General features: G+C 43.6%; 1 protein-coding gene across 1 annotated transcript in view; it reads left to right on the forward strand.

The window, feature by feature from the left end:
- The first annotated feature begins 2,917 nt into the window (after positions 1-2,917).
- LOC141257730 (proton-coupled folate transporter-like) overlaps positions 2,918-23,470 on the forward strand; it is a 1,024,054-nt gene continuing 1,003,501 nt past the window's right edge. Inside the window, exon 1 of the mRNA XM_073672629.1 lies at positions 2,918-3,291. Coding sequence (XP_073528730.1) covers positions 3,184-3,291 — 108 coding nt within the window. The 5' untranslated portion in view covers positions 2,918-3,183. The remainder of the gene's footprint in view (positions 3,292-23,470) is intronic.

Below are 23,470 nucleotides of genomic sequence, written 5' to 3' on the forward strand. Positions count from 1 at the left end.
TTTGTCTTCTGCCAGCTACATCAGTGTGGCTGCCTTTGTGGTTTTACATAATTTTTAGCCAATTTCTAGCAGAGCTTACCTCTCCTGCTCTCTTCCACAATGAAGTTTACTATGCAGTGCATAGCTTAGCATAGCTTAGCAGTGATTTTCGCCTGCCACTAACAGATCAGTGATATATGAAAATAGAAATGCTTCTCTGCTGGTGTCACTGGCAGAAGATAATCCTCTGTAATATGTATCATAAGAGCAGCATTTGCACTTTCACATCACTGATTTCAGAAGCAGGCAGCAAGCACAGCTCAACTTTGCACTGGCCTATTAATCACAAATTATTTTGTAGAGGAGTGAAGAAGAGTTAAGCTCTGCTAGAAACCAGCTGACAATGATATAAAAATACATAGGTAGCTATAGTGACAGAAAATAAAATTGGTCAGGCAGGTTACCATACTGGAGCAAAGAGTACACAAAAGCAGAAAGTGAATGCTACACAGGAAAAGCAAGGTGTGGCTCGGAAATGTAGTTTTAGCAGTGTAAGTATAGGACCGCCTATTTAGCTATGTGAAGCCGGATTCACCCTCAGGAAGATGGAGATGAAAAATATGCAAAGATAGAAGAAAGAAACTTTATATTAAGCTTAATTTCTATATTAACAATAAATGTGCATTTACTGTGCTTTGTGAAAAATAATGCGATTATAGGAAAAACTTTTTAATTACATTTTCTCTTTCCTCTTTCGTTTGTCCATATATCTTTAGTCTTCATAGACATATGCTTCAGTAAAAGAGGACACCTTCATATGCCTATGTCTGTACCAATACAACTAAATAATGGCAAAGGTGTATTGCTATGGAGAACATTGTAATAAAAGTCAGTGACCACAAACTACTGACGAGGCCCCTTGACTAGCATCCTCAAATCTTTTTGCTTGACTCTAGTTTTTTTCTTCCCTTGCACAAATTTTACATATAATAGATTGAATTTGGTTGACTTGTGTCTTTTGCAACATTACTAGTCATGGTATTATCTAAATTTTGCATAAACTTAGCATATCGTACCCGAAAAGCAATTTTCCAGAATTGAATGAAGCGCACCATAGCTAATTTCTTGGGACAATACATTTTTGCAGGAAAGGTCTACCAAAAATAAGTTGATCACAACGATTAATCAACAGAGGAAAACAACACCTAGTATATCTACAGCACCATCAGTGGTTAAGAGCAGCATTGCTTACTTTCCATTCAAATCAATGGGTTGTCCATGTAATGTGCTGTATCTAAGTATTCCCTAATGAGGAAATTGTAAATACTTGGAAAAACCAAACACATACAGTACAGCTGAAAATATGTCTTATATTCTAGGTTCTTCAACTTTTGCCACCTTTTGCTTTGATGACTGCTTTGCACACTCTTGGCATCCTCTTGATGAGCTTCAAGAGGTAGTCACCGGAAATGGTTTATACTTCACAGGTGTGCCCTGTCAGGTTTAATAAGTGGGATTTCTTGCCTTATAAATGGGGTTGGGACCATCAGTTGTGTTGTGCAGAAGTCAAGTGGATACACAGCTGATAGTCCTACTGAATAGACTGTTAGAATTTGTATTATGGCAAGAAAAAAGCAGCTAAGTAAAGAAAAACGAGTGGCCATATTTACTTTAAGAAATGAAGGTCAGTCAGTCCGAAAAATTGGGAAAACTTTGAAAGTGTCCCCAAGTGCCGTTGCAAAAACCATCAAGCGCTACAAAGAAACTGGCTCACATGAGGACCGCCCCAGGAAAGGAAGACCAAGAGTCACCTCTGCTTCTGAGGATAAGTTTATCCGAGTCACCAGCCTCAGAAATCGCAGGTTAACAGCAGCTCAGATTAGAGACCAGGTCAATGCCACAGAGAGTTCTAGCAGCAGACACATCTCTACAACAACTGTTAAGAGGAGACTTTGTGCAGCAGGCCTTCATGGTGAAATAGCTGCTAGGAAACCACTGCTAAGGACAGGCAACAAGCAGAAGAGACTTGTTTGGGCTAAAGAACACAAGGAATAGACATTAGACAAGTGGAAATCTGTGCTTTGGTCTGATGAGTCCAAATTTGAGATCTTTGATTCCAACCACCGTGTCTTTGTGCAACGCAGAAAAGGTGAACGGATGGACTCTACATGCCTGGTTTCCACCGTGAAGCATGGAGGAGGAGCTGTGATGGTGTGGGGGTGCTTTGCTGGTGACACTGTTGGGGATTTATTCAAAATTGAAGGCATACTAAACCTGCATGGCTACCACAGCATCTTGCAGCAACATGCTATTCCATCCGGTGTGCGTTTAGTTGGACCATCATTTATTTTTCAACAGGACAATGACCCCAAACACATCTCCAGGCTGTGTAAGGGCTATTTGACCAAGAAGGAGAGTCATGGGGTGCTACGCCAGATGACCTGGCCTCCACAGCCACCAGACCTGAACCCAATCGAGATGGTTTGGGGTGAGCTGGACCGCAGAAAGAAGGCATCTTTGGGAACTCCTTCAAGATTGTGGGAAAACCATTTCCAGTGACTACCTCTTGAAGCTCATCAAGAGCATGCCAAGTGTATGCAAAGCAGTCATCAAAGCAAAAGGTGGCTACTTTGAAGAACCTAGAATATAAGACATATTTTCAGTTGTTTCACACTTTTTTGTTAAGTATATAATTCCACATGTGTTAATTCATGGTTTTGATGCCTTCAGTGTGAATGTACAATTTTCATAGTCATGAAAATACAGAAAAATCTTTAAATGAGAAGGTGTGTCCAAACTTTTGATCTGTACTGTATTTCAAACATTTGTACAATGCTCAGTGTATATTACCAGAATAAATAATCAGTGAATGTGTGTTAAAGGATCCAGTGAGAAAGACAAGTGAAACTGATATAAGCTGGTTTCACTCTTTGACCTCCCATAAAAGTACAGTGGAGGAGGAAGTTACTAGTTCCGTGTTTTACTTGCTTTCTCAGTGAAAGCAATGCAGCAACTTAAAACTGTGTTATAACATTATTGTTAAATACAGGTATAATGTGCAGGAACATCTGAATAATAACGATAATATTGTTACTTATACAGCTTTTTATGCTTTTTCCACTGAGAAATACTCTACACTTACCTCAGTTTCAGTCTTAGACTGTTAATATTACTGTATAGTTAAAAGTTCCTTAGCAGCAGACAATGTGTCACCACTTACGATCAATAATCACAGTGGAGCCAGTGCTTTTTCTCTTTATGATGGGAATATTTCTACAAGCACCAGCCTATCAACAGCTGATATTGGATAAGGTAAGAGGTTTCCTACTTTTTGCACTGTTTGTAGAAACAAAGTTATGTACTGAATGTGATTTAATGTTATTCTATATTGCATGTTTGGTTGTTTTTATTATAACTGCTACATTTTAAAATTTGATTTATTTGAGAATTGTAATTGAAGGTAACACATTTCCATTATTCAGCAAGACGGCCATTAGGCTTGTTTAGGACAGTTTGAAGAATAGCCTCCAGTCTTCTCGATTATGACTTATCTTAAGAGCTTCCAATAAACTATTGTAGCTGTTGCATACCACAAGATCGCCCACCATGAAGAAGAATTGGACAAGATCTTTATTACGGATGCGGAATAAAAAAATCCGTACATCGCCCTCTAGGAGTTTACACTGCTGTAGCCTGGAACCTAAGAGCTCAGCCTTATTCTTGGGCAGATCCAAATTTCTAACAAGATCGTTCAGTTCATTTTGCGTTATAAGATGTGGTTCCGTTGAGGCTGCAGACTAGTGATGAGCAAATTTGTTCGAAATCCGAACTTACAACTTAAATTTGATACGCATATGTCACATTCGGATTCATGATCGGAAATGTGAGCAAAATTTCTTAAATTTGGGATAAATTGGCAATGGTCGGCGAATAAATGTGGAAACGTGTGAAAAATTATATTTGGGAAAGAGGAGATGCTAACTAATAGTGATCACCAAAATGATCAAGAAATAAATAAATAGATAGTGATCAATAGCAATATCAATCTATGAAAATATGTCAATTTATTAAATACAAATGTTTCCTGACACATATACATGTAGTAACAAACTAACAAACTTATAAAACACCATAAAATAGTGGAAAAACACCACTGTCTAAGGAGCCAGCTGATACATTATAATAGAATCACGTATATAATGATACAACAAATACTATATATGATAATTCAATGTATGAAGAAATACAGAGCGCACAGGCTCAGTGCAATATCTGTGATGGTCAATGATGCCTAGACCCTGCAATGCACTAGTTAAATAACAGGGTAAATGTGTAAAGGCAAGTGAAGCACATAAAAGGCTGAAAAAGCAGAGTATGGCAAAAAGCAGTACCTGTTTCCCCACACTGAATGGTGCCCCACAAGGAAAAAAGTACGATCCTAATGGATAACCAAATAGGTCCCTACAGCTAACATAAGCTAATGACCACAGCGGAACCTAAAGCACTAAATAAGGTGATGATACCAGTAAGTGAGATCCTGTGCTGAAAAAAATATAATAAGAACAGCTGGCGCCGCGGAGCCCAACGCGTGTCGCCACTCACGGTGGCTTCATCAGGGGCATATGCAAGAAACATTCTAATGTCAGTTGATATAACAGCCAGTTAATAAGATAATTGTGGAATTTACCATGAGGACAGCTGTGTGTAAGCAGGACGCTTGGAGGTCGAGCATCGCGGGCCGGAAGCTTGCACTGTCAGGGCGGAAACACGTGCACCTCACCTCCGTAGTGTCCTGTGTTGCCATGGTACCCACGCCCACACAGAGGGCGCACAGTAATAGACGGGCAGCCGGGAATCAGTGACTATAGATCAGGGTTCCCCAACTCCAGTCCTCAAGGCCCACCAACAGGTCATGTTTTCAGGATTTCCTTAGTATTGCACAGGTGATAATTCCATCACCTGCACAGGCAATAATTCCATCACCTGTGCAATACTAAGGAGATCCTGAAAACCTGACCTGTTGGTGGGCCTTGAGGACTGGAGTTGGGGAACACTGCTATAGATGCACAGCAGCAGTGCACGTTGTCAAGGCAAAGGCCCTCCCCCCCAGGAGTGTCTCAGTCATGTGTCTGAACAAACATAGTAACCTATGAATGTCCAGCGTTACCATCGTACCCCTGCTAGCAAGCTGAAACTATTAACCATTTGGTGGCTCAAGTCTGGCCACACATGAATAAACCTTGAAAAAAAAAAAAAAAAGAGTGAAGTAAAAAAGTGGGGTCAAAATAGCCCCATCTCAGCATCTGAAACACAGAGTAAAGTGAATAATCAGTTATAAGTACACAAAGTTGGCACACGTGCGATAATAAGCAGATGGCTGAATAACATCTGGATACTAAAATTATTGAATGAATAATTTATCACATTGTAGGTGAAAGTATCTTTAACCACTGTATATAGGAACAATCTCTAAATACCAACATTGACCACCACTGATATTGCAGAAATTTGCATCCAGAAGTGGACTCACCGGGGGGTGAAAAACACCCTCAGATGTCCAAGTGTGGATGCTGAAGTTGGAGGTCCTACAATAAAGTAAACCTGCAGAGATCTAGAACATAGTTCAACGATCAAAAATAAGCAAGGCCTGTGTAAAACAGGGTTTTAAATTATACAAATCAGAATAGATCACTGTAGATGTCACAAGAAGATGTTAATACTAAATTGGTTGACCCTGATAGAATATAGCATTGCGAAGTGGACATGCTTTACCTTTTAGATGCATATTCACTGAATAGTTACTATCATTGACCACCACAGAAAAAAAAAAAAAGGGGAAGTATAGTCTGAAAACCAAATAGACACACTGGAAATAGAGGGAATGCAGGGCACCCACAGGGAAACTGGGATGCAGCCAGACTAAAAGGCACATCAAAGTTATTATATAACAAAGGATCATGAATGCAATAGAATGGTCCTGTCCAATCGGATCTTCCAGCCTCCCTGGGAAATTGAGTGCTGTTCGAGAAGGAGCAAATCAAAAGTCCAGACGCCAATAGAATGCCACTCCACAAATAAAACACATGACATGATGAAAAAGGGATAAAAGGATAAAGAGTTCCTCCTCATGTAGATTCCTCCTGACAGTGCAAGCTTCCGGCCCGCGATGCTCGACCTCCCAGCATCCTGCTTACACACAGCTGTCCTCATGGTAAATTCCACAATTATCTTATTAACTGGCTGTTATATCAACTGACATTAGAATGTTTCTTGCATATGCCCCTGATGAAGCCACCGTGAGTGGCGACACGCGTTGGGCTCCGCGGCGCCAGCTGTTCTTATTATATTTTTTTCAGCACAGGCTCTCACTTTCTGGTATCATCCCCTTATTTAGTGCTTTAGGTTCCGCTGTGGTCATTAGCTTATGTTAGCTGTAGGGACCTATTTGGTTATCCATTAGGATCGTACTTTTATCCTTGTGGGGGCACCATTCAGTGTGGGGAAACAGGTACTGCTTTTTGCCATACTCTGCTTTTTCAGCCTTTTATGTGCTTCACTTGCCTTTACACATTTACCCTGTTATTTAACTAGTGCATTGCAGGGTCTAGGCATCATTGACCATCACAGATATTGCACTGAGCCTGTGCGCTCTGTATTTCTTCATTCATTGAATTATCATATATAGTATTTGTTGTATCATTATATACGTGATTCTATTATAATGTATCAGCTGGCTCCTTAGACAGTGGTGTTTTTCCACTATTTTATGGTGTTTTATAAGTTTGTTAGTTTGTTACTACATGTATATGTGTCAGGAAACATTTGTATTTAATAAATTGACATATTTTCATAGATTGATATTGCGATTGATCACTATGTATTTATTTATTTCTTGATCATTTTGGTGATCACTATTAGTTAGCATCTCCTCTTTCCAAAAAATTATTTTTCACTTGTTAGTTCATGAGATGCTGCAGGTAGATCCCGTTTATTAGATGGTGCCCTCCTCATTTATGGTGGTTGTTTAAATGTGGAAACGTGATTGCAGGGCAACTACAGCTTTTTTAACAGTTTTGTTAGCATAGTGCATGTGCATGATGAGTGGGGAGACATGGTAGATGAGTGGAGGGGCTGGTGATAGTTCAGAAGAGATCAGATCAGCGGCGCGCTTGTAATTTTTTTTTTTATAACTATAGGTGGTAATTTTCAGTCAGGAAAGCGCGACTAGCCAATCAGAGCGCATGAAGCATCCACACTGTCCAGACACAAGGGCTTCTGCAATTGGCTGCTGAAATCACATGTCCTCTGTATATAAAATGTGTTCATGTTCCCTCAGCGCCATTTCATGCATGTCACTGCTGGAGACAGACGCTGCTGAGTGTGCGCCTGTATACTGAGAGCTATTAGCTAAATAGATGAGCGCTTGTGTGGAATTCAGATAGTGTACATAAGTCCTGTACTTTGTACCTGGTCAATCGACTTTGCAGCACATTTTTTTACTTGTGAAATTACTTCTGACAGAAAGAGCAGGGCCCATGCCATAGAACAGTATTATGCACCGGTTGTATAGTGCTCTATGCAGGAGTATACCTTAAATCTATTTTTGCCCTTGCTAATGTGATAAAGCAAGCAAGCCATTGTTGGCCACTTTTTGATTTTGTGGGGTTGAAATTGAGCTATCTGCAGAGCTTGTCAGTGCAGAGCTTGTCAGTGCAGAGCTTCTGAGAGCAGAGCACAAAACCCTTTTTTTTCATTAGCTAATGAGATAGTGCAAGCTGTGTTAGCCCAGTTTATCATTTTTTGTTGGGTGAACTTCAACTGTATGCACAGTGAAACAAATATATTTTTTCTGCTGACAGACAGAGTCCAAAAATTTTTTTGTGTCAAAAACGTGATACACTCTGCTAAAAGTCACCTACTATCTTAGTTGTGGTGAAAATCAGCTATTTTCAGAGTAAAAGAATAGATTTTTTTTTGTCTTACTCGGCAGAGTCCACAAAAGATTTTTTTGTGTCGCAAACATGATACACTCTGCTAAAAGCCACCTACTAATTTTGTGGCGGTGCTGTATGCAGAGCTCATGCAGAGTAAAAAAATCTATTTTATTACTGTGACTAATGTGATACAGCAGGCTAGATCTGAGTTTGAAATAGTTTGGAGAATATCTCCCATGTTATACAGGCCTCATCCACAGTCAAAAAATACTTTAATCAATTCCTAACGTTACACAGCAGGGGATATCTCAGTTTGAATTAGTTTTGAGAATATCTCATATATTATACAGGCCTCATCCACAATAGAAAAATACTTTTTTCTTTTACTAATGTGATACAGTAGGGATCATCTCAGTTTGAAATTGTTTGTAGAATATCTCCTATGTTATACAGGCCTCATCCACACTAAAAAAAAAATACTTTATTCTGTTTCTAACGTCATACACTGGGGACATCTCAGGGTGTCAAGGGAGGGTGGTTCATTGCAATCAAGGGGGGTTGGCGATACCAGAAAAACTGTTAGTGAAGGTGTTAGTGAAGGCAAGGAACAAATGGAAGAGGAAGAGTTGATGGGCGAGCAACAGTCATAACATCAATAGGATAATCATCCCCTCTCTATTCGTGTTTGGTGGGAGGGGACGGAGGAAACAAGCATCAGAATTACCCAGCCACCAAAACAGCATGGGTTGAACCTCATGAAATAGGAGTATGTTCTTGCTGCACTATCTGCAACATGATCCCCGTATAGTTATGATTTGAAATAATGCTGACTACTGGGTTGCCACTCTGTTAGATCCACGTTATCAGAGTAAATTTTGCCAGATGCTTCCCGCCTTGGAAAGGGACCCGCAAATGCAGGAGTATCAAAACATGCTTTTACACAACCTTAAGATAGGTTTTCTCCAAGCCAGCAGTGAGGCCCACAGAGTACATTGCAGCTCTAGACTTCCAACCTCCAGCACGTCAATTCGTCAATGCCAAAATATTAGCAGCAGCGCAGTGTAAGTGTCCTAAGCAATTTCTGTGAGTCCTTTCACACATTTTTTAGATCAGCTCATGCATCAGCACAAAAGTGTACAAGTCTGACACGTGGTGAATGACTGGAGAGGATGGTGCATTACTGATTGAGTCTCCATCTGCTGGGTTGGCTGTAGTGGAAGAGGTTTTGGTTGCTAATTCTACAATTTCTACTGTAGTGAAATTGATGCCACTTTGCTGGTGTTAGGCCCTAATCTAGGGAAATATAAACACTTCTGATTGAGTCTCCATCTACTGGGTTGGCTGAACTGGAAGAGATGTCGGTCCTAATTACACTATTTCTACTATAGTGAAATTGATGCCACTTTGCTTGTGTCTGCCACTAATTTTTGAAATATGGGGAATCCTGATTTGGTCTCCATCTATTGTGTTGGCTGTAGTGGAAGAGGTTTTGATCTCCATTATACTACTTCTACTTGAGTGAAATTGACACTTTGTTGGTGTTAGGCCCTAATTTAGGGAAATGTGAACACTCCTGGTTAGTCTCCATCTCCTGGGTTGGCTGTAGTGGAAGAGGTTTTGGTCTCCATCCATTAGTATAGTTATACTGTAGTGAAATTAATTATTTGGTGCAGATATTGTTCTCCCCAAAGGGGTACACAAACAGGATAAACTCAAAATTGATTTTCAATAAACAAGCATCACCCGCCCCATCAAACACATCTGCTGCTTCTTCCTCCTTTTCTGTTACCGTGCCAAGTATTGTCATGCTGGTTTATGACCTCAGAACCTACGGTTGTATGCTCGCTCCAGTCAGGCTGAGTGAGAGCTCGTCAGCTATAACAGAAGCGGACATGCCTGCTGTGTTTGTTTTACTGAGCACACCACATGTTTCTCAATCCACCGTAACATCTCCACCTGCACCTCACTCACGGTCTAGCAGTTTGTCCGATTCACAATACTCTGCCCTCTCTCAGCACTGCTACCCGCCAGCGGTCCCACAGTTGTGGTCACAGTTGTGGTAAAAGATTGTTTACTCCTACACATGACAAAGCTAAGAGGTTGAACTTCACCATCTCCAATCTGTAGGCCACTGAAATGGTGGTCATAGGCTCTAATTATTTTAAATGTGAACAGTTTTGATTGTGTCTCCATCTGCTGGGTTGGCTGTAGTGGTAGCGGTGTCAGTCCCCATTATACTACTTAAACTCTAGTGAAATTGATGCCACTTTGGTTATTTTAGGCCCTAATTATTTAAAATGTGAACACTCCTGATTGGGTCTCCATCTATTGGGTTGGCTGTAGTGGAAGAGGTGTCGTTCCTAATTCTACAATTTATACTGAACTGAAATTGATGCCACTTTATTGGTGTCTGCCACTAATTTTTGGAAATGTGGGGAATCCTGATAGAATCTCCATCTACTGGGTTGGCTGTAGGGGAAGAGGTATCATTCCTAATTCTACAATTTCTACTGTAGTGAAATTGATACCACTTTAATGGTTTTAGGCCCAAATGTTTTCAAATGTGAACAGTCCTGATTGGGTCTCCATCTACTGGGTTGGCTGCAGGGGAAGAGGTGTCGTTGCTAATTCTACAATTTCTAGTGTATTGAAATTGATTCCACTTTGTTGGTGTCTGCCACTAATTTTTGGAAATGTGGGGAATCCTGATTGGGTCTCCATCTACTGGGTTGGCTGTAGTGGAAGAAGTGTCGGTCCTAAATATACTATTTATACAGTAGTGAAATTGATGCCACATTGGAGATGTTAGTCCCTAATTTAGGGAAATGTGAACACTCCTGATTGGGTCTACATCTACTGGGTTGGCTGTAGTTGAAGAGGTGTCGTTCCTAATTCTACAATTTCTACTGTACTGAAATTGATGCCACTTTGTGGGTGTCTGCCACTAATTTTTGGAAATATGGGGAATCCTGATTGGTTCTCCATCTATTGGGTTGGCTGTAGTGGAAGAGGTGTCGGTCCCCATTATACTACTTATACTCTAGTGAAATTGATGCCACTTTGGTGCTTTTAGGCCCAAATGTTTTCAAATGTGAACACTCCTGATTGGATCTCCATCTACTGGGTTAGCTGTAGAGGAAGAGGTGCCATTCCTAATTCTACAATTTCTACTGTACTGAAATTGATGCCACGGAGTGATGCAAACACGAGGAGCACTGCATCCTTAGTGACAACCGCGGCAGTGACCAGCAGTGTTCGCGAGTCTGCAGCATGCAGGGGTGGCAAGGGTTCCCTAGCCTGGGCCTTTTTTGAGACCACAAAAGATAAGCCAGCTCACGTTATCTGCAAACATTTTGATAAAAAACTCAGTAGAGGGAAAAAGTGCAATAATGTTACTACTACATGCATGAACCTTCACATGCGCAATCAACATGCATTACTCTGGCAATCTCACTGCAATAATATGTGGACCTCAACAACCATCAGCCACCTCATCAATCGCATCCGCTGCTTCTTTCTCCTCCTCTGTTACCGTGCCAAGTATAGTCACACAGGTCTCCCACCACAGAACTTCTGGCACACTACATGTTTCTCAATCCTGCAGTTTGTCCTTTTCACCATACTCCGCCCTCTCTCAGCACTGCAGCCATCTCTCGGTCCCACAGTTGTGGTCACGTAAAAAATTGTTTCCTCCCACACATGACAAAGCTAAGAGGTGGAACATCACTATCTCCAATCTGTTGGCCACGGAAATGGTGGTGTCAGGCTGCTTTTTTACTGAGGAGGTAACCAGAGAACCAGGTGGAATCCCCCACAAACATGGGGAGAACATACAAACTACTTGCAGATGTTGTCCTCTATCATCATAAAGGAGTTAGCTCGTTGTCTAGTAGACTGACCACCACTGCTGTCTACCTTGTGAACATTGTGTTGAAGCTTGCAAGGTGTCATGGGTTTACTGTGACAGAGAGGAGCCAGAAGACCTAAGTGTTTTATTCCTCCAACTCCTGCAGTCATTAGAAGCCTTTCACCTTCATATTAATTGGTGCAGGGGTTATTCTACTCAGTTGTGAGCTCCTGGAAGCTTACTGTGATTTAGGTTCTCAGCAGATTTGTCCCGTGCATCTCCCCTACTGTTATAACGCTGTACCCCAACAGACCAGACTGTCGCCTACCATGGAAACCTTGAAAAGGAAGCTTGAGACCCACTTCTTTTCACAAGCGTACGATTTGCGGTAAATCTCGCTCTAGCATACCGCTGCACGACTAGCTGCACCCTGACCTACTGTATCCTCACCCATCCCTTGTAGATTGTTTGGAGGAAAAAGGGAGAAGCTTGGAAGCCTAAGAATACCATTCCAACTGTGAAACACGGGGGTGGCAACATCATTTTGTGGGGCTGTTTTGCTGCAGGAGGGACTAATGCACTTCACAAAATAGATGGCATCATGAGAAAAGACTATGTGGCAATACTGAAGCAACATCTCAATACGTCAGCCAGGAAGTTAAAGCTTGGGCAGAAATGGGTCTGCCAAATGGACAATGACCTGAAGCATACTGCCAAAATGGTAACAAAGTGGCTTAAGGATAACAAAGTCAATGTTTTGGAGTGGCCATCACAAAGCCCTGATCTCAATCCTATTGAAAACTTATGGGCAAAGCTGAAAAGGCAGATGCAAGCAAGGTGACCTACAAACCTGGAGAAGTTACACCAGTTTTGTCAGGATGAATGGGCCCAAATTCCGACCAACTATTGTGAGAAGCTTGAAGAAGGATATCCCAAACGTTTGACCCAAGTCATTCAGTTTAAGAACAATGGTACCAAATATTAATGAAATTTATGTAAACTTTTGACTTTGCAGTAAGCAATAAAAATGCCTTAAAAATTCTCCCTCTCTCATTATTCTGGCATTTGGCAAATATTAAAAATTATGGTAATCCTAACTGACCTAAAATTGGAAAGGTTTATCCTGATTTTATGTCAGATATTGAGAAAAACGGATGTGCGTATGTGTCTTTTTATATAGTGTATGTAAACTTCTGGCTTCAACTGTAGATATCTACCGTATTTTCTGGACCATGAGACGCACCGGACCATAAGACGCACCCCAAATTTTAGGGTGGAAAATAGGAAAAAAAATATTTTTTGTAAGATGGGCGTCCGTCTTATAGTCTGAATAGGTATCTTACCTGGGGGGGCAGTGGAGCTGGGGTCACAGGAGGTTGGGTAGTTCAGGAAGCTGGTGGAAGTGGAGGCATGCTGGTACCTGGTGGCTGGGGGCCTGGCGCTGGGTGCTTGGTGCCCTGGTAACTGGGGGCCTGGTGCCCTGGTACCTGGAGTGCTGGGGGCCTGGTGCTGATGCCTGGCACTGGGGTGCTGGTGGCCTGGTACCTGGGGTGCTGGTGGACTGGTGCCTAGTACCTGGGGTGCTGGTGGCCTGGTACCTTGGGTGCTGGGGGCCGGGGTTCTGGTTGCCGGGGTGCTGGGGGCCTGGTACCTGGAGTGCTGGGGGCCTGGTACCCGGGGTGCAGGGGGCCGTGGTGCTGGTGGCCTGGTATCTGGGGTGCTGGTGGACTGGTGCCTAGTACCTGGAGTGCTGGGGGCCTGGTACCTGGGGTGCTGTTGGGCTGGTACCTGGGGTGCTGGTTGCCTGGTGCTGGTGGCCTCGGGTGCTGGGGGCCTGGTACCTGGGGTGCTGGTACCTGGGGTGCTGGGGGCCGGGGTGCTGGTGGCCTGGTACCTAGGGTGCTGGTGGCCTGGTGCTGGTGGCCTGGTACCTGGGGTGCTGGTTCCTGGGGTACTGGTGGCCTGCTGCTGGTGGCCTGGTACCTGGGGTGCTGGGGGCTGGGGTGCTGGGGGCCTGGTACCTGGGGTGCTGGTGCCTGGTACTTGGGGTGCTGGGGGCCGGTGGCGTGGTACCTTGGGGCCTGGTACCTGGGGTGCTGGTGGTCTGGTGCCCTGGTCCTGGTTGCCTCGTACCTGGGGTGCTGGGGGCCTGGTGCCGGTGTATTGCTGTGGTGGTGGAGCGGGATCGCAGGGCGGCAGCAGAAGAAGAGGTGAGGCGAGCCGATATCTGGCTGGAGGCCGGGCCTGGCCGGGTACCGGGGTCGGGCCTGGCCGGGTACCGGGGCCGGTGTATTGCTGTGAGAGGAGGGGCAGAGCAGAGTGAGCTGCTTCCGGTGGCCGCGGCCATCTTTCTGAAGCTGTGATCTACAGGAAAATGGCCGCCGACTCGGCAGAGCGCATGCGCCGACTCCAGCGGCCATTTTCCTGTAGAGCACAGCTTCAGGAACATGGCCGCGGCCCCCAGCCAGATACCGGCCCACCTGACCTCTTCTTCCGCCGCCACCTGCCACCACCACCAGTAAGTTGCGTTGGGACCATAAGACGCACCCCCCATTTTCCTCCCAAATTTGGGGAGAAGAAAGTACGTCTTATGGTCTGAAAAATACGGTATGTCATAAATATTTTCTGAGCATGTATCCACCAAATGATGTTTTTTTCTTTTTAACATGGTAATCACTAGTGTTGAGCGAGAATGCTCGACACTGCTCAGTACTCGCCCAAGCATCTCACTACTCAGGATGTTGGCTGAGCAACGAGCATTTCTGGATTACTCGGGCGGGAGCTCGGGACTCCGCACTGCATGTTTGCCGCTCTTTACAGAGCCAATGAACATGCAGGGATTGCCAGCCAGTCACTGTAATACCGCAGCCATGTTGGTTGTGGGCATTACAGTGATTGGCTGGTTGCACAGCGTCACCTCGAGTATTTAAAACCGGGCACCGCCATCTTGGACACAGTCGCTCCGGATAAGACGGTGTAGGGAGAGTGCTGCTGAGCTAGGGAGAGATTTATACTGCGAAATAGGTAGTGTAGGGTCTCTAAAGCCTGCAAAATCAAACAAACAGTCCTTCTCAGGACTAATATCCATCCCAGATATCAGGCAGGCAGTCAGGCTGTATAGGAGACGCAGTGGTTATACCAACAAACACTGCATTACAGTCCTGTCGGCTGCTTTTCAAATTGCTAGACTTAGCCCCAGGTCTCAGGGGCCAGGAAAAATCCATTTTTTTTCATCTAAATACCGGTCTTATTAACCTTTTGGTATTCCCTATCCCCAAAAAAAAAAATTGAGTGTGTCTTTGAGTGTTCAGACACAAATATATCCGTTTAAAAGAGTATTGTGAAGGCCAGATAACTAGAACTGTAGTTTTGCAGTTCCATGGTTCAAATCTCTGTATTATCCACTTTTTTGCCTTTGTTCCATAAATTAGAAAACATTTTGAGTGTCTCGCTGACTGTTCAGACACAAATATATCTGTTAAAAAGATTCTGGTGTAAGCCGGATAACTAGAACTGTGGTTTTCCTCTCCCACGGTTCAAATCTCTGTATTATCTACTTTTTTGCCTTTTTTTAATAAAAAAAAAACATTTTGAGTGTCTCACTGTCTGTTCAGACACAAATATATCTGTTTAAAAGAGTCTGGTGTAGGCCAGATAACTAGAACTGTGGTTTTCTTCTTCCACAGTTCATATCTGGGTGCAATCCACCTTTTTGCATAGACAAAAACATTTTGAGTGTCTCGCTGACTGTTCTGACACAAATATATCTGTTTAAAAGAGTCTGGTGTAGGCCAGATAACTAGAACTGTGGTTGTCCTCTTCCACAGTTCAAATCTCTGTATTATCCACTTTTTTGCCTTTTTTCAATGAAAAAAAACATTTTGAGTGTCTCGCTGACTGTTCTGACACAAATATATCTGTTTAAAAGAGTCTGGTGTAGGCCAGATAACTAGAACTGTGGTTGTCCTCTTCCACAGTTCAAATCTCTGTATTATCCACTTTTTTGCCTTTTTTAAAAAAAAAAAAACATTTTGAGTGTCTCGCTGACTGTTCAGACACAAATATATCTGATTAAAAGAGTCTGGTGTAGGTCAGATAACTAGAACTGTGGTTTTCCTCTTCCACGGTTCAAATCTGGGTGTAATCCACCTTGTTGCATAGAAAAAAACATTTTGAGTGTCTCGCTGACTGTTCAGACACAAATATATCTGTTTAAAAGAGTCTGGTGTAGGCCAGATAACTAGAACTGTGGTTTTCCTCTTCCTCGGTTCAAATCTCTATATTATCCACTTTTTTGCCTTTTTTAATTAAAAAAAACATTTTGAGTGTCTCGCTGACTGTTCAGACACAAATATATCTGTTTAAAAGAGTCTGGTGTAGGCCAGATAACTAGAACTGTGGTTTTCCTCTTCCACGGTTCAAATCTGGGTGTAATCCACCTTTTTGCTTAAAATAAACATTTTGAGTGTCTCCCTGACTGTTCAGACACAAATATATCTGTTTAAAAGAATCTGGTGTAGGCCAGATATACAGTTATATGAAAAAGTATAACGGTCCGACTGTGGGTTGACAGTAAGTGGGTTCTCCAACCTCGTCATCATCACCCTGTGTGTTCTCACACCCGTCGTCCTCAGAGCCAACCTCTTCCTGCCCTGACCGAAGAGTCAAGTTGTTTCTCCAATCAGGTATTTGAGTCTCATAATCGTCTTCCTCATTGTCTCCACCAACAGGAGTTACAGTTTGGGAACGAGGGTCTACATTATGGTCAGAACCTTCTGCGTCCGTTCCTGTATCCGACTCATAAATATTCTGGGCATCAGTGCAGATCATATCCTCGTCTGGATTCACAGAAGCTCTAGAGCCGACTTCTGATTCCCACGCTATAGTATGAGTAAACAGCTCTGCAGACTCAATCATCTGTTCTACCCCATGCTCAGATGGGCAGCTGGAGACTTGGGAGCTGTGTGGAAGCAAGTTCGATTGGGGTGACACCTCTGAGGACTGGAGTATTTGTGATGTTGAAGTTGAGGTGGAGGAGAGCCCACTTGAAGGAGCACTTGATATCCTTTGAAACACCTGCTGTTTTTGTGCCTCATCTGGAATTTGCAGCGATGGGCGTGTCCGGAAGAAAGGGATCGTATCACATTGTCCACGAAAAGAAGTAGATATCTAAGTTTGGCTGGAAGATGGTGTTTCTTCTGCAGATGTTACTCCCCCCCCCCGCGAGGGGGTTCGACCCCCCAGCGGTCAGGCACCAGTATTGGGAGAGGGGGGCTGGCCGTCAGGGTCCACCACAGCTTTGGCACAAACCCGGCGACATGGAGGTCGCACGGGCAGGAACGGACTGGCCGTGTCGACTTCGCACTTTTTTGGTTTTAGAAGGGCATGACATGCCTATATCTGTGTCTCCTCCTCCTTTTACTCCTCCACCTCTTTTCTTTTCACATGACTATATGTACTTGTCACTTTTCCATGTGTTAGTTGTGTCTTCTGAGCAGTTTGTCAGCTTTTGGACACCTTTGAAGGTGTTTTCTATGTGTTTCTATGTGTTTTTGTTTGCCTGCCATTGGTTTTAACGGTGCTCGAAGGTGTTCGACGAACAGTTCGACGAACAGTTTTTAGCGAACATACGGGTGTTCGACTAACCGAACCGAACTCGAACACTACGGGGGTGGCTCAACACTATTGGTGACACTTTTAGACCCCCGCAACAAGGAGAACTTTCACTCTCTTATTCCTGAGGAGGAGAAGTCTGCAAAAATGGGGCAGTACCAGAAGGCCCTTGCTGCAGAACTGTTAAAAACATTCCCATCTGAACACGCTAGCTGCAGAGGTCACAGTTCATTGCCCAACCAAGGCGTACAGGCGGGAGAGACGCAACTCCAATCCAGCAGAGGCAGGGGAACACTGTCAACGTTCTGGGACAGTTTTCTGAGACCCGGCCAGCTTACAGGCCCTGAGGCGCGGGGTACTTTCACAGAGTGGAAAGTTTCAAAAGATGGTGAGGGAGTACCTTGCCAACCGTACCAGCATCCTCCGTAATTCCTCTGTGCCTGTCAACTGACAATGCTGACAAGCAGACCCTTATCAAAATGAACAAGGGCTGGATTGGGCCAGACTTCTCATCACCACCAAATGACAGCAGAGTTACATAAAGTCAAATCCACTGTGTTATTTCAGAAGGTGTATTCCCATGCACCGCATCACACCCACACATGGGTATACGCTTCCTCATTTTGGCTGTTTTTTGCTCTTCTCCTTATCCTCAGCCTCCACCACCACTATACCACCAGGGTGACTGTGGTCCGTGTTGCCAGCATTGCAAGTTCCTCCGTCCTAATTTTTGGCAGCTTTTGCTTGGAAGGCATAGCCAAAGACTATGTGAGACCCACTCCCCAATAATGGGAATAATGTTTTTAATATGCTGTACTGCATGGCTCTTGTAAGGGGCATTGCAAGTTTATCAATCCTAATTTTTGGCAGCTTTTGCATAGGCAAAGACTCTTGGAGACCCACTCACCAATAATTGGAATAATGTTTTTAATATGCTGTACTGCTTGGCTCTTGCAAGGGGCATTGATATTGTCTTTTTATTCCACTGGGACCTTCACGTATCTTCGAAACGGCATTAAAACCGTCTTGTTAAGCTACTGTGACCTCCATGTCTCTTCCAAGGGGCATTGATATTGTCCTTTTATTCCACTGCGACCTCCACCACTCTTCCAAGGGGCATTGATATTGTCTTTTTATTTCACTGTAACCACCACCACTCTTCCAAGGGGCATTGATATTGTCTTTTAATTCAACTGGGGCCTCCACATCTCTTCCAAGGGGCATTAAAACCATCTTGTTAAACCACTCTGAACTCCACAGCTCTTCCAAGGGGCATTAAAATCATCTTGTTAACCTACTGTGACCTCAACGTCTCTTCCAAGGGGCATTGATATTGTCTTTTTATTCCACTAAGGGGCATTGTGTTGTGTTGAAGCCTGATTGACCCAGGACCCTCAATCCTCTATGTCTGGAGGACATGTTGCATCCCAGTGTCCAACTGTGTCCCGGCTTCCACAATATTAACCCAGTGTGAAGGCGTCAGTGAGATGGACCATCCCTGTCCACATTCACTTGTCCACGTGTTTGTTATTAGGTTGTCCTTCCCACTAAATGCACTGGGGAGGGCACAGGTAATGTTTTGGTATGCGCGCTTGTGTATAAGGCGCACCGGTACAAATAAGGGTGGCTGGGGACCATTTATGGACACCCGGCCGCCCCCAGGCGGCTGGGGACCAAGCGTGGACACCCGGTCGCCGGGCGGCTGGGGACTGAGTATGGATACCAGGCCGCCAATGCAGCCATGACGTGGTGGCCAGATTCCGCCTCCACATGCCTAAAAGGCCCAATTTCAAGTGCAAGCAAGCAGTATGGTATTGCAGTCTGGGAGTGGGTGGGTGGCAGGCTGCATACTTATGCTTGCATTGCAAGGAATGGGGGAGGTACAATTGAACACTGCCCTGGGAGAAGGACTTGCATGGGGCTAGTTGCAAGTCTGCATCTTCTGATGCCGCAAGGATCACTTCTGATGGGCACACTTTTAGGCAGTGACCTGGGTGTCAGAGATGCTTCCAGGGGTCTTCCCCATGCTGTTCCCATGTCTTTTCAGCACTATATGCATGTGTCACACAGCACATGGCCAGATAAGGTTGTAAAATGTTAAAATGACATTTCCCGGTGAATGCATTTGTCACGGTTGAAAGCAAATACAAAAGTGCAAAAGCGCATAAAAAATGCTACTTGGGAACATAGCCCAAGGTGTGGAGGAGTATTTTTGTTTTTAGTTATTTATTTTACCTTATACACAAGTCTTTACCCTGGAAAGGATGTTCCTTAACATATTTCACAGGAAAGCAGTTTCAGTTTCGTTTTTGAACGTTTTATTGTGAGCCCGTAAAAGTGACTTAATACCTCTGACCACATTGTTGACAGCAGTGACCTGGGGGTCAGAAATGCTTCCTGGGGCGATCCCCATGCTGTCCCCATGTCATTTGAGCACTGTCACTATCGTTTTGGGCACTTTTTAGGCTTTCTACAGACTGCCGGGGGTGCCGCCGCAAAAATGCTCAGGTCTCCCATAGACTAACATTGGGCTCGTTGCTCGGGTCGAGCACCCGAGTACCACGATGAGCTCGGCCCAAGCTTCGAGCACCCGAGCATTTTAGTGCTCACTCAACACTAGTAATCACACTTCATTTAACTCAGGTATTGTTTTTCCAGTTTGAAATGTAAAGAAGCATACATCTGTAAGGAAAGTACATGAGATGTATATACCGGACATGAAATAGTTTCCACCTTTACCTTTCTATGACCTTGGGAATTATGTATGTGGTAAAGCTGTGTGCATAGAGGTTATTCAGTTCCATAGTGTGGATTCATATGGTGTCTGTATGGCGTCTTATTGGCTCTGTTGGAAAATATTCTCTTCTTGTAAAAATACCGCCTTATGTTTCTGTACATATGGAATCCATTAGAACATTATTAAAACCATACACATTATCGAACTATACAATTCAGCACATGTCCAAAGTCTAATTCTGCCATGTCCATGAGCACTTATAATTAAATTTTATTTATAACAGGTGGAAATAGTAAATCATTTATCAGCGGTGGGTTAAATACAGTGGTAAGCCGAAATTACTGTAACTGTGAAATGTTAAGCAAGCTGAAGATGAAATGATCTCTAAAAGGCCTAAAGGTAAAGATGACACATTTCCTTTGTATTGAAAAAAAATATATATGTGTACCGTATTTTTCGGACTATAAGACTCACCAGACCATAAGACGCACCATAAGACGCACCCAATATTTTGGGGTGGAAAATAGAAAAAAATATTTTTATAAGATGGGGGTCCATCTTATAGTCTGAATAGGTACGGTATCTTACCTGGGGGGCATTGGAGCGAGGGTCAGAGGAGGCAGGATCCCTCAGGAAGTCAGCGGCTGCAGCAGAAGAGGTCAGATGCTGTGGAGCCTGTGCTGGGGCCTGTGCCTGGCTGAGGCCCTTAGCTTGGCCAGTGCTTGTGCTGGGGCCTATGGCTGAGGTTGAGGCCGAGGCCTCCGGCTGGGGCTGGTGCTGAGGCCTCTGGCTGGGGCTGAGGCTTTTGGCTTGGGCTGAGGCTGAGGCTGGGGCTTGTACCGGACTGAGCCTGGGGCCTTGGGCAGGGGCCTGTACCGTGCCAAGCCCAGTGCCTCGGGCTGGGGCCTGTACAGGACTGCGGCAGATGCCGGGAAGTGAGCGGTGTTGGACGGCAAATAAGTGCAGCCTGCGCAGGTTTTCGGTGTGCGCAGCGATCTTCCTAGAGCTGTGGTCTACAGGAAAATGGCCGCCGGATCTACCGGTCTGCGCATACGCCGGCTCGGGTGGTCATTTTCCTGTAGATCACAGCGCTAGGAAGATGGCTGCGCACACAGGAAACCTGCGCAGGCCGCACTTCTTCACTGCCCGCTCACAGCCTGATACCGACCCCAGCCACAGTACCGGCTGGGCACAGGTCCCGGCCCCAGCCACTCTGCCTCACCTCTGCTGCCGCCGCCACTACCACCACCGCGATCCTGGAGGGCCCTGCAATCCCACTTCACCACCACCGCAGGTAACGTTCAGACCATAAGACATACCGCCCATTTTCCTCCCAAATATTGGGGGAAAAAAGTGCGTCTTATGGTCTGAAAAATACGGTAGTAATTTTTTTTTATTTTAAAATTATAAAACGGAAAATGGGCTGATGCAAAAGTTTGGGCGCCCTTGGAGATTTGTGTGCTCACATAACTTTGACAAGGTTTCAGACATTAATTAGCTTGTTAGGGTTATGGCTTTTTTACTGTCATTGTTAGGAAAGGCCTGGTGATGCAAATTTCCCAGCTTTATAAAACCCAGCCTTGTCTAAGCTTGTGCCAAAAAACAGGAGACATGGACAACGGGGATTAGGTGTTAAGGTGAGTATACGGTGTTTTTTTTATTTTTTACAGGGGACGAGAACATCGGCAATAAGGTGTAGGTGAGTATAATGTGTTTATTATTTTTAATTAAATAATTATTTATTAATTTAATTATTTTTTTTTCCTTCACTGCGCAAGCGCCGTCTGATGAAAGATTACTCCTCCCACCATCAGTGCTTGCGCTCCCTGTTAATAGTGAGAGCAGGCGCCGGCTGATGGGAGAAGTAGTCTCCTCAGCTGATGCCTATGACCCACGGAAAGCTTTTTACCGCAGGTCACTGTCACAGCTGCGGGATCACGCTGACAACTGACAGCGTGATCCTGCAGCGCTATGACCCGCTGTAACAATCACAACCCCTGTTTCCGTGCTGTCATGTAGATGACAGAGTGGGAAATCATGGATGTTCGTGACGAATTTTGCTAATTTTTGCGCAAAAGGCTCAGGAATCCGAATACGAATCTGAATGAGCAACCTTCATGCCGAACGAACGTTTTCCGAATATGTTCGGTCATCTCTACTGCTAGGTACTAACCATTCAGCGTGCCCAAACTTTTGCCCATTTTTCTTTTTGTAATTTTTAAAATGTAAAAGATGAAAATAAATATATTTTTTTGCCTAAAATACAAAGGAAATGTCATCTTTAACATTAGGCCTTTTAGAGATCATTTCATCTTCAACTTGCTTAACTGTTCACAATAACAGTAATTTTGACCAGAGGTGCCCAAACTTTCACATGCCACTATATGTTAAATTAATCTGTAAATTTATTTTAAACTTCTTGACACAGTTTTTGCTTCCCTTTAAAAAATGTAGCAATAATTTTACTTATGAGAAAGCATGTGTCCCACCCCAGAAAGAAATAGAACAAGAAAATTATTTTACAAGGTATGATTCAATGGGAGTAGCACAGGAAAACACAGATAGGGTGATGTGCACGGTTCATAATTGCTATTGCTTACATTACTGTAGTTGACAGGTCTTGTACCTGTGCCCTCCTTCCACTTATGTAAACACACATATTTACATGCATAATCGCATTAGGCATTGTAAAGATCGGAGGTTCTGGGTTTTAACCCCTTAAGCCCCGAGGGTGGTTTGCACGTTAATGACCAGGCCAATTTTTATAACTCTGACCACTGTCACTTTATGAGGTAATTACTCTGGAATGCTTCAACGGATCCCCCTGATTCTGAGATTGTTTTTTCGTAACATATTGTACTTCAAGATTGTGGTAAAATTTCTTCGATATCACTTGCGTTTATTTGTGAAAAAAATGGAAATTTGGCGAAAATTTTGAAAATTTTGCAATTTTTAAAATTTGAATTTTTATGCCTTTAAATCCAAGAGATATGTCACACAAAAGAGTTAATAAATAACATTTCCCACATGTCTACTTTACATCACCAAAATTTGTTTTTGTTAGGGAGCTATAAGGGTTAAAAGTTGACCAGCGATTTCTCATTTTTCAAACAAAATTTACAAAACCATTTTTTTAGGGACCACATCACATTTGAAGTCACTTTGAGAGGTCTTTATGATAGAAAATACCCAAAAGTGACACCATTCTAAAAACTGCACCCCTCAAGGTGCTCAAAACCACATTCAAGAACTTTATTAACCCTTCAGGTGCTTCACAGGAATTTTTTGAATGTGGAAGAAAAAAATGAGCATTTAACTTTTTTCACAAAAATGTTATTTAGACCCAATTTTTTTTATTTT

The sequence above is a fragment of the Phyllobates terribilis genome, unplaced genomic scaffold (genome assembly GCF_046119375.1).
Source record: "Phyllobates terribilis strain yellow unplaced genomic scaffold, ASM4611937v1 Scaffold_3__8_contigs__length_932513732, whole genome shotgun sequence".
Lineage (NCBI taxonomy): Eukaryota > Metazoa > Chordata > Amphibia > Anura > Dendrobatidae > Phyllobates > Phyllobates terribilis.